Raw genomic sequence first — 12,228 nt, 5'->3', positions numbered from 1 at the left:
ACCAAGTGCTCTTTCTACTCACTCAGGGAGGTGCATTTTTAGAAAGTTATAGTCCATCATCTTATGATCCTTTCTTCCTGAAGACTACTCCAGACTTGTGGAAGGTGAGAGAGGCTGTGCATTCCCATTTTCCTGGTGAGCTCTTGTTGACTTCTTTTTCTTAGCCTTTTGGACTGGACTTGTGAAGGACAGGCTTGGGTTAGATATTTTAAAAAAAGAGGTGGAAAATACCTCACAGGTAAATGGGTAGTTCTGGGATTATCCTCCTTGCTACCAGAATTTAAATAAGGACACATCATTGTAGAGCTGGTCTTGCCTTTCCTGCGAAGATTCTCACCTTTCCCCCTTCCCACATTTAGAGCATATGCAGTTCTTCCCAGTTTCTGGCTGCTTAAATAAAATTGACTTGTAATTTCTAAGAGCATAGGAGGGAAGAACCATAAAGACAAAGACAGTATTTTACATACTTGAAATGGATATAGCTTGTAACTGCTAAAGTATAATTTACATAGTTTACATGGTCTAACAGAGCAATTGGAGAATAACACATCACACTAGTTCACCTTGTTTGCCTCTCTTTGTGTAAGTCTTTTAAACAATGGTGAAAAGAGAATGATAAAGTATTCAAGTTTTCCTAGAGTAAGAATATGTGCACAAGTTCTTCATAGAATGATTATGACCCGTAATGCTCACATCTTACATAAAAGATGCATTGGTGTAGTTACTCTTATAGATTAGGGAATGAAATTTGAAAATGTTGGCTTACTGAATGTTTCTGGTTGAGCCGAAGATGGAGCAGGCAATCAGAAGGTTTATCCAGTACCTGACTCAGCTGCGTTGCCCAGAAACCAGATCTTTTTCAGGGACCCTATCATTTGGCAATGCACAAGAAAAAAAAGAAGGGGCCAACTTTACCTTCAACCTTAATCCTTGCTTGGCAGTTGGGTCCAGCTAAAAAGAATCTAAAGTTGAATTGTGGGATTAAAGAATTGGTTAGGCCCAAGAATAGTTAGGACAGAAGTTCAGTATCTATACTTTAACACCAGTTGTGAACAAAGTATGTTTGGTATCTTCTTGCAGGGTGACATCAGGGGGTGGGTTTCTACCAGTTCTGTCCACCTCTGTAGAACTGGTAGCTCTGAAGAGCAGCAGACATAGAACTGGTTCTATGTCTGCTGCTGTTTTTGCCCTCCCACCCACCTGGGCTCTTACCTGATCTTTATTTCCTGATTTTTCAACTTCAGCTGCCGAACGAGGCACAGCTGCAGTTAGAAAAGCAAGAAAAGAGGGCTGTTTCAAAGGCTGCTTCTCTGCAGGCAGCTGCTGCTGCTGATTTACAGGTGCGTGGCTCGCAGCCTGCAGGGAAGCTCGTAAATCCGGAACCAGTAGTTAACCCTGTCGTATCCCACCCCTGGGTGACATGATTGCCATTTTCTTTCAAGGTTCAGTGTTCAGGCTTCTAAATGCTCCTTGATGCATATAGCAACTGAACTACAGGTAGTCCTCAACTTACAAACAGTTCATTTAGTGACCATTCAAAGTTATAATGGCACTGAAAAAAGGGACTTATAATTGCTTTTTACACTTACAACCACTGCATTATTCCCATGGTCAATGTGATCAAAATTCAGACACTTGGCAACTGGTTCATATTTATGATGGTTGCAGTGTCCCAGAGTCATGTGTTCACCTTTTTGTGACTTTCTGACAAGCAAAGTTAGTGGGGAAGCCAGAGTACAACCATGTTACTAACTTAACAACTGCAGTGATTCACTTAACAACTGTGGCAAGAAAGGTTGTAAAGATTGTAAAATAGGGCAAAACTCACTTAAGTGCCTTGGCAACAGAAATTTGGGGCTTAACTGTGTTCATAAGTCAAGGACTATCTGTATAGGTCTGAATAATTTGATGTCATGAAGTATTGAAATATGAATAGAAGCTGTTTTCCCCCCCTCTAGGCATCAGTTCCTCCTTTACATGATCCCTTGTTAAAGGAAATAGAAGGAAGATACATTGAAGCCAGCATTATGCAGCAGTGTGAAACAGGTTCTTTTTCCTTTTTTTTTCTTTTTCCTTTTCTTTTTCCTGTTTGCTTCTGATCATCTTCAGGTTTAATGTCTGAGACTTTAAAGACCCTAGACCAGATTTTTGAATGGTTCTCTCTGTTTCTCTTTTGCATTAAATAGTATGGCCAATTTGAAAATATTGGAAATGGTTTGCACAATGTGATATATACACTGCTCAAAAAAATAAAGGGAAAACAAAAATAAGACATCCTAGATCTGAATGAATGAAATATTCTTAGTAAATACTTTGTTCATTACGTAGTTGAATGTGCTGACAATGAAATCACACAAAAATTATCAATGGAAATAAAATTTAGCAACCTATGGAGGTCTGGATTTCGAGTTACACTCAAAATTAAAGTGGAAAAAAACACTACAGGCTGATCCAGCTTTGATGTAATGTCCTTAAAACAAGTCAAAATGAGGCTCAGTAGTGTGTGTGGCCTCCACGTGCCTGTATGACCTCCCTACAACACCTGGACATGCTCCTGATGAGGTGACGGATGGTCTCCTGAGGGATCTCCTCCCACACCTGGACTAAAGCATCCCCCAACTCCTGGACAGTCTGTGGCGTTGGTGGATGGAGTGAGACATGATGTCCCAGATGTGCTCAATTGGATTCAGGTCTGGGGAATGGGCGGGCCAGTCCATAGCATCAGTGCCTTCGTCTTTCAGGAACTGCTGACACACTCCAGCCACATGAGGTCTAGCATTGTCTTGCATTAGGAGGAACCCATGGCCAACTGCACCAACATATGGTCTCACAAGGGGTCTGAGGATCTCATCTTGGTACCTAATGGCAGTCAGGCTACCTCTGGCAAGCACATGAAGGGCTGTGCAGCCCCCTAAAGAAAAGCCACCCCACACCATTACTGACCCACTGTCAAACCGGTCATGCTGGAGGATGTTGCAGGCAGAGAATGTTCTCCACGGCGTCTCCAGACCCTGTCACATGTGCTCAGTGTCACCTGCTTTCATCTGTGAAGAGCACAGGGTGCCAGTGGCGAATTTGCCAATCTTGGTGTTCTGACCATTTGAGCAGCCACATGCACATTTGTGGCCCTCTGGAGGTCATTTTGCAGGGCTCTGGCAGTGCACCTCCTGTCCCTCCTTGCACAAAGGCAGAGGTAGCGGTCCTGATGCTGGGTTGTTGCCCTCCTACGGCCTCCTCCATGTCTCCTGATGTATTGGCCTGTCTCCTGGTAGCGCCTCCATGTTCTGGACACTACGCTGACAGACACAGCAAACCTTCTTGCCACAGCTCGCATTGATGTGCCATCCTGGATGAGCTGCACTACCTGAGCCACTTGTGTGGGTTGTAGACTCCGTCTCATGCTGCCACTAGAGTGACAGCACCGCCAGCATTCAAAAGTGACCAAACCATCAGCCAGAAAGCATAGGAACTGAGGAGTGGTCTGTGGTCACCACCTGCAGAACCACTCCTTTATTGGGGATGTCATGCTAACTGCCTATGCTTTCCACCTGTTGTCTATTCCATTTGCACAACAGCATGTGAAATTGATTGTCAATCAGTGTTGCTACCTAAGTGGACAGTTTGATTTCACAGAAGTGTGGTTGACTTGGAGTTACATTGTGTTGTTTAAGTGTTCCCTTTATTTATTTTTTTGAGCAGTGTACATCAAATGGTATGTTTGTAATTTAGGGCTGGGATGTGGAGATTGGAGTCGTCTCAATATTGTACAGGGTTTTTTTTTAATCAGAAAGTTTGCTTAATGAGGAAGAAAAAGCCTTTCTTCTATATGCCTTGCAACTTTCCACAGGAAAAGTATATTCCTCTAAAGATATTCATGAACTACACAAGACTGAGTTACCACCACTTCCTTTGGGTCGGCAGCTTATAAATCCCACAGAGTGGCTGAAAATCCCATTCCAGTATATGGAAAGTGATGTCCGTAAAAAATGCAGGTAAAGTTTGAGAAACTTACATTTTTAAAATTTATTTTCTGTTGAATAACAATCATATATAAAAGTTGATTATGAAGCTAGCAAAGGCACTGCGGGCTGGTCCTTCACTGTTTCCAGGGCAACCCCGCAGGCCAGATCTAAGCACCCCACAGGCCAGATCTGGCCCATGGGCCTTGAGTTTGACATCCCTGAAATAATAGAATCTCTTCTTGTGATGAGGCTCAGTTCTTGTTCTTCTGAATGTTGCTTCGTTTCACTTTGTCAGAACCAAATGTAGTTCTTCGTGATAGCCTGTATATCCACCTGCAGCTAGCCACAAAGCTATCAAGATGACATTTGCTCTTTTATACTAGTACTTCACCATGCAAGGTCAAAAGGGTTTGTTGATTGTTGAGATGTATATTTTGCTGCTTCTCTGTATCCATGGATGGATGAGTATATATTTTAAGGGGAGGAGTCTTGGGAGTCAGATGCCTGCTTGGTTGCTTCTAGAAATATATATGTCCCATTTTGTTTTAAATTACATGTATCATTTAAAACAAAAACACTAACAAAAGAAGGCCCATTTAATCGGTCCCTTTAGTGTGGATGCTATTCCCTGTTTGGAAATGAGTAGTTATTTGAAAATACATATGATGGCTTATAAAATAGCTGAAGACTATTATAAAAATACTTCTAGTTATAATTGGCCTTTGGTGAATTTAACAGGATAACAAAGTTGGAAGGGAACTTGGAGGCATTCTAATCCAAGCCCCTGCTCAAGCAGGAGACCCTATACTAGTGATGGCGAGCCTACGGCACACATGCTGGAAGTGAGCCGTCGCCCCAGATCAGGTGCACTTGGCATGCGCCTCCCGCCAGCCGATTGTCAGGTATCTACTGCTCATGTGCGGGGGGCACACAGGAGATGCGCACACATGGGGGGGGTCGCGCGCACATGCGCAGGGGGTTAGGGCTGCATGCAGTGCATTGTGGGTGCAGGCATGCGTGCGCATGTGTGCACTTTCGGCACGCAAAGATGAAAAGGTTAGCCATCATTGCCCTGTACCAGTGGTGGCTAACCTTTTTGGGCTCCTGTGCCAAAATTGTGTGCGCTTGCATGCATGCACTCAAGTGCCAGCACCCAGAAGGCAATGCGCGCCCCTCCCCACGTCCCCTATGCATGCATGCACAATTCCCCACCTCCCCACTGCCCCCTTACCTGCACTGCGCCTCACAGCTGATTTTCAGCCGGTTTGAGGCCTTTTTTGGCCTCCCAAAGGCTTGAGGAAGGCTTCTGCAGGCTTCTACAAGCTTTGTAGGCCGAAACCTAGCCCAATTTCCTGTTTTTCCGAAAATACCAGAAGTGATGAAATGGGGCTAGATTTCGGCCTACAAAGCTTGTAGAAGCCTGCAGAAGCATTCCTCAAGCCTTTGGGAGGCCAAAAAAAGGCCTCAAACCGGCCGAAAATCAGCTGTGAGGCGCACACATGCGCAGTGAGGCAAGTTTGCCTGCAGCTTGCGTGCCAGCATAAATGGCTCTGCGTGCCACCTGTGGCATGCGTGCCATAGGTTCGCCATCACGGCCCTATACCATTCCAGACAAATGGCTGCCCATTCTCTTCTAAAAACCTCCAGTGATGGAGCACCCATAACTTCTGAAGACAAGCTGTTCCACTGGTTCATTGTTCTCACTGTCAAGAAATGTCTCCTTAATTCTAGGCTGGATCTCTCTTTGGTAAGCCTCCATCGATTTACTCCTTGTCTTACCCTCAGGTGCTTTGGAGAATAGGTCAACCCCCACTTCTGCATGACAGCCCCTCAGATATTGGAATGTTGCTATCATGTCACCTCTAGTTATTTCTCTTCATAAAGCTACACATATCCAGTTCCTGCAACTTCATTGAAGCTTGCAAATTTGCTTACAAAATGTGTTTGCAAATTTGTTGAAGTTTGTGTATTTAATAGATACATGGTAAACTGAAATTCTTATTGTTATCTACACACTAACAGCCTCACAATATGACACTTCTTTCTTTGTGTCCAGCACCGGCGTCTCAACCTTGGCGGCTTTGAGATCAATTGGGAGCCAAAGTTCTCATATCTCCAAGTTGCTAAGGTTGTGAATTACTGATTTAACACAATTGCCATTTTGGTGTATCTCCTCGATAGGCCATTTTGTGGTCTATGTACACATAAAGTGGGAGGCCTACTCAGCCTAAATTATGCTTTAAAGAAAGTCATGTTTTTGGGGACTTTTGCTATTAGTAATTTGAAAGAGAAATCCTGTCAGAAGTTTATTGAAAACTGTTTAGGAAAATTTAAAAATCGACCTGAAGTGTGAAATCACATCCTTAGATATAAGGCTAGTTTTTATTTGTTTAAAGAACTGTGACTTTTGAGGAACAGTTGTGAAATTTCCCCCCCAAATAAGATAAGTGAGGAGAAATTAAATTCAGATTTGCCAGAAAAAGAATTATATGAAACTGTAGAGGGAAGGAAACATTTTATCCAAGCTAAGATAAAGTGGTTTCTTGGAGGAGGAATTTAATGAACTATCAGTGAACATAGTAAAGATCTCTGTGTATTGCACAGAATAGAATTGAGAATATTGTGTGCAGGACAGCATGCCAGATAATGATATTGGTGTATTATAATAAAAACATTGATTAAAAATCCCAGGATGTTTTTTAGATATTAATATTAAACAGTAACCACATGTATGAAGTTCTTAAACCAGACAAGTGCTTTCTTTTCATTAGTCACAGAGTAATCCTTTTGTCCAATCTATTTTCATAAAAGAATATCAATGTTATTAATTTTACCTTGGAAGAAGTCTGTGGGATAGACATCTGTAGCTGCTTTTTAAGGCAATGTATTGTTTGGCATAAAGAACTCTTGATAGTGTTTCAGAAGGGATCAAAATATATTTTCTGAAAAGTTATATGATGCTGTATTTTGATGCAAAAATGGTAGATTGTGATGGGTAACCACTATGGGCAAATTGCTGTCTTTTATTATTTGAAGATTGTTAGGGGCAGTTCAGTATAAAATGTTATCTCTTTTATTTTATTTTTTTCTAGTTGTATATCTGCCACCTCTTATTTGTGACTTTGGCCAGTTCATGCTGTATTTTTAAAAAACCCAAATACAGTAACACAATCAATAAACAAACACAGGAAAACAGTAAAAACACAATAGCTAAATAAATACCTAATTGAAACCAACATTCAAAAAAAGCTGGAAAGTACAAGTCTTGGATCAATAAGTATTGTCCCGTCAGATGAGACTCCTTCATGGACAGGACTCTTACCATACCCTTTCTGTTGGACCTGAGAGGGAGTGGTCCCTCTTCTCTAATAGAGGAAAGCCATTCTTATACTCACTTGAGACTTCCCCCAATCTGTATTCAATTATACACAAAGAAGACTGTTCATGGTACATCAGGCTGAAATTCTGATCCCCAATTTAAAACCGAATTCAGTCATACTCTTCTTTAGTTCTTCTTCAATTTTCACTTTCATTGGTTCCGGCCTAGGCTGTGTGAGATAATTAAGTGATTTGTAGAAAGATAACCTCTTCTGTGAAGTGGAACTCAGGATCGCATTTCTAGGGATCCTTCAATAAGGCCCACCTTCGTAAGAATTACAAATGGAATGATGATGAATGCAACTGACAGTCTAACATATCACTAACCACCTCTTTTCCAAATGTACTGAAGTTATTTAGCAAAACAACTAAACTTTCTTTTTACTGTTTTTCACTTTAGTTACCCCGTTCCTTCCTTATTAAAGGTCAGTTTTAGAATAAAAGAAAACCAACCCCCTCATCTGATCCACTTAAAACACAATGGCTTGCTTAAACAGTAAACATTCACAATCTGACCTATATTTTGGAGGAACAGTGGAATTAGGTAGGCAACGTTACAGTAATTAAATCCAATAGTGACCTTGAAATTTCATTTCCAGAAAACAAGAGGAATTGGCAGGAACAAATCCTTGTAATTTACCTCTAGGGAAGTGTGTGGTTCCTGTTCTTATTCTTATTCTTTTTTGTAGGAAGGCACATATGAGAGCTAGGAAAGGTAAAGAGCAAGAGAAAGCAAGAAAGAAGGAAATAAACTTTCTCCCTAGGGGCTCACCAGCCAGAAAAGCCAGGAACCTGCTCTCCGGTTCAAAACAGGAAATGATCTGGGCCTAGCCCCAGGCCTTCTGCCAACATTTAACAGTCTGCCTTTTTAAAGCCAAGGGGAGGAGATTTCCACTGAAGATGATTTGTCCTCTCCCTCACAGAATGTAATTCCATGTTGCTCATTCACTGTGCATTTTATATTGTCCACAGCTCCACCACCATCAACAGTAACAAGGTTTGGTTTTATGTATCACTGAAATCAAAAGGTAATGTTTGAAAATTGGCCACCTTTTTGAGTGTCAAGCAGCATCAGTGTAGCACAGCATACAACTGGTTCAGCAGAGGTAAACACTGGTGCTTAGCAATAACAGGCAGCGTTAACCATCCTAATTTCATTCTGTTAAAAGGCAAAAAATGAGCACAACTAGAAACCAGAGTTCTATGGAATTCAACAGCTGGGGTGACTCGGCCTGGCCTCCACTGGAGAAGAGATTCCCCTCTATCAGGAAATCAGAGTTCACTCAAATGGCCAGTCTTTGGTCAAAACAAATATTTACTGGCACACCAGTTCGGAAACCCAAAATAAAATTTGCTTCCTATTGATCTTTCTTTGAAACTGATTCCTTGTAAAGGGATAATGCCAAAATTTGGTGTATAAAAGGGTGATCCAATTACTTAGAAGGAATGATTAGAAGCTTTTTCCGCATCAGGGACTACTGAGAAGAGTAAAACACAGGCTACAGGGATTTTATGCTTAAACGCTTAAAATTGTGACTGCATATGACTGCTTTCAAACGTATTGCTAAACAGCTACTTCATATTTTCTTATAGGGGGAAAATCACAGAACTTGCTACATAAGTACACTTTATTTCAGAAGCGTAAGTGGAATACGGGTAGACAGTGCTTCAGATACAGAGATAAAAAGATGTTTTGGGGCACACAGGAATATGCTCTTAAAAGCAGCTGTGGTTTTTTTTGTGCAAGTGTGTGTGCTTGCTTTAGCTGCTGGGAAAAATGCATTTGGCTTAAGAAGTTGCAATCAGATGCTAGGTGAGTGCCTTCCATGCTCCAAAGCATCTTTTGGTCTTTAGATCCAAGGCTCTGCTGACCTGAGTTGAATTGTTCCAAAAGACTGAACAACAGACTTTCATAAATTTAGCAGGAATATGGCTTTTCCTGTTTCCATAAGATATTTTCCTATTCAGTTACAAAGCAAATTTAACAGCCTGTCCATAAAACAGCTAAAAAATATTCAGTTACTTCATTTCTAAAGGCTCATTGAGAGATTAGTGATTCTGCTCCTGGTGCAATATAGACTTTTTACATATTTAAAATAAGGAATCTTCTTTGATAGAGTTAAGAGTTAATTCAAGAGTTTATCTTTTAAAGCTCAGAGCTGGCATTTTCTTTCATAAAATCCTGCTCTATCACATAAATGTTTTTTTTAATCCATTTAACTTACTGTCTTTTAACTTCATTTGATTCAGTTTTACGGTATTGTCTTTTTGGTATAAGTACTGAAGTTGTAAAACCTAAATAATGTGCAGGAACAAGGATAGAATTAGTGTTGCAGCTTACAGGAAAATACATATTTTTTCAAATAAAAGCATTACTTTTCCATGTTTCAATTTTGGAGACTAAAGTGGAAGTAATTTCAAGCCAGTTGCCTAATCCTACATTGCTTCATGGTTGTGAACTATTAAAATATACCTGATTATAAAAAGTATAGTCTTCTGCTAAACATAATCTTTTAAGGTAAAGTGAAAAGTCTCATTGCATAGTAGTATGATTGAGGCCCAATTATTCAATAACAAATAAAGTAATGTGCACTTTTGTTGTTCAGGATACACATACATCCACCGTGCACATTTGAAAAAAAGTAGAAAAGAACCAGAAATGTATTGATGAATAAGAGTGGTTGTATACTGTTAGCAGACAAATTATTTCTCCTGATGTGTTCTGGGAAGGAATGGATGTTAGGGACAATTGAATGGGAATTTCTGCTTGGAAGATCTTTTTAATATTGAAAATTTCTTTTTTTCTGTTGGCCTGAAACATATCAGTTGCAAATAAAAAAGGAACCAAAAATTCAAATGGTCTAAAATTGTGAGAAAATTAGCTTTGTAGCACTCTAAAGATCTGTTTTGCTTTCTCTGTACCCAAGAAATATGCTTGTGTGTATGAATACATGAATTTCAAGATAAATTGTTATCTCCTGACAGAACCACCAGAATTATTTCTTTTCAAATGTTTTTAATTGTTTTAAATGTAATTGTTTTCTTATGGCATAAACTTTGACTTTTTTCCTCTTCTTCAATATATGGGAGTTTCTAAACTGCAATTTGGCTTATGTAAACTTCAATAGTGCTTGTTTCTTTTCCACTTGCCCAGAAATGACTGTATCATACAGACAATGTGTTTAACTTCAGTTAATTGAATATATACTTTTGGGAACATAGGTTTTTATTTCATATTAATAAAAATGCATTTCAGAAAACTGTTTCTCAGGTTTGCAATTCACTTAGCTATATGGAAAGGCAGCACTTAAGGCATACAACTTCACTCATTGTTTTAAATTAAAAGTAATACATATATCCGAGATGCATATTCAAAATACACAGCTTTTGCTCAACCCTTACATTCTATAAAGAGGAATCCTTCCCAATAAAGAGCATGGTTCAATTGCAGCACATTTTTAAAAATGGCAAATAAATAAACACCAGCTGTGCTCAAGCTCTATTAATAAAGCCATATCAGAGGAGTTTGGACGAACACTCTTGACTTGAATATTGAATTCCACAAAATCCTATATCGTAATTCCAGTAGTAAATGTAACTGGTTTTAAAACGTTGATAATTTTGCACGGTTTCATTCCTAGAATCTTTCTTACTCATTTACATTCCAGAATACAATACAGTTGGCTTAAGAAAAGTAATATGCCACATATTAATATATAGAGAAATTACAATATATTCACCAGCTTATTTTATTTACCATAGAGCCCAAGGTAACATTAACCTCCTTGGAATCTTTGACTTGGACATGTTTTAGCTGCATGTTTTATTGAGATCTGCAAGACACTCCACTTTTCAAAACATTATTAGGCCACTTGAATCATTTGGAGGTGTTCTCTGAAGCCATGGCTTGAGCATCAGGGTGGCTTGGCATGGCTGCTTCAAAGACTGCTCCCTATTGTCTGCACACACTTACCTGGGATTGCTGCTGATGGGCCACCTTAAAGAGGATATGGTCTCCTGATGCCTTAAGCAGTGGCTTTAGAGAGTGCTTTGGTTGTTTGCATCCAAATCATTATGTCCCACATTATATAAAAGGGTTTATCTTATTTACTACCAAAAAACCTTGGTAAATTTGCAAAATTATTGAGAGAGAGATTTTATTTCCTTTTTATAAGAGAAGCAAGTTTTTAAAGGCTGCACTTTGTGTCAATATATAATTTTGAAAGGATCCTGAAGTGCTGAAACTTCTTCCACAAATATATCCTGAGATACCTGAGATAAGGGTCAATCAGACTCCATTTTCTGAACCTGAAGAAGGATTTTAGCTCAGAACTAAAATATCCTATGGTTCATTGAAACCTAAGTGGAGATATTTCAAACATTTTAAATTGCCAGATTCCTTGATAACACTTTAAAGGAATCTGAAATAAACACTGGCATTTGCTTTAAAAATATTTACTTTCAATAAAGAAAGGCACTGTCTTATATTATCTCACATACAGTATATTGCATAGATTGCCACCAACATAGGAGAGTGCAAAGCACAGAACTAAATAATATATACAAGGAGAAATAATGTCCATGTGACCAGGCAAAATGATTTTGCAGCAATATTTATACACCGCTTGTAAAACATGCCAGTAAGAGCAGTTCAATGATCTATGCTGGTCCTGGCTGTTATAAATAAAACATATTTTCTCTCTTTAAACAAGTGTTTTCTGGTCAAATAACTGTAAATCAAAGCGTACCCAAACTTCCCCTGTTGGTACTTCATGCAGTAGTAAACGTTTAGTTGTAGGTCCTTTGTTTTCTTGCTCTGTCCTGATTTTGGCTACAGGAACTTCAGTGCGACCCAAAAACTCTGCACAACAACAACAAAATCCTTAAG

At 39.5% G+C, this 12,228-nt stretch overlaps 2 protein-coding genes across 10 annotated transcripts in view; one reads left to right on the top strand and one right to left on the bottom strand.

Annotated features, from left to right (window-relative positions):
* Positions 1 to 10,600, top strand: part of LOC113419537 (protein FAM228B) — a 33,267-nt gene extending 22,667 nt beyond the window's left edge. For 4 of the 6 annotated variants that reach the window (XM_087949220.1, XM_087949219.1, XM_087949215.1 and 1 more), the window contains 4 exons: positions 27 to 104; positions 1,959 to 2,046; positions 3,848 to 3,992; positions 8,030 to 10,600. In XM_087949220.1, coding sequence (XP_087805346.1) covers positions 27 to 104; positions 1,959 to 2,046; positions 3,848 to 3,992; positions 8,030 to 8,171 — 453 coding nt within the window. In that variant the 3' untranslated portion in view covers positions 8,172 to 10,600. Of the gene's footprint in view, positions 1 to 26; positions 105 to 1,958; positions 2,047 to 3,847; positions 3,993 to 5,747; positions 6,710 to 8,029 lie in introns of those variants that run through there. The other 2 variants (XM_087949221.1, XM_087949217.1) reach the window with 2 other exon arrangements.
* Positions 10,549 to 12,228, bottom strand: part of ITSN2 (intersectin 2) — a 79,584-nt gene continuing 77,904 nt past the window's right edge. For all 4 annotated transcript variants that reach the window (XM_087949213.1, XM_087949211.1, XM_087949214.1 and 1 more), the window contains one exon: positions 10,549 to 12,201. In XM_087949213.1, coding sequence (XP_087805339.1) covers positions 12,044 to 12,201 — 158 coding nt within the window. In that variant the 3' untranslated portion in view covers positions 10,549 to 12,043. The remainder of the gene's footprint in view (positions 12,202 to 12,228) is intronic.

This window comes from Notechis scutatus, chromosome 1 (genome assembly GCF_049901735.1).
Source record: "Notechis scutatus isolate UNSWTSFEM ecotype Mainland chromosome 1, rNotScu1.2, whole genome shotgun sequence".
Lineage (NCBI taxonomy): Eukaryota > Metazoa > Chordata > Lepidosauria > Squamata > Elapidae > Notechis > Notechis scutatus.
The sequence above is the reverse complement of the archived record's forward strand: the minus strand, read 5'-3'. Positions and strand labels throughout refer to the sequence as shown.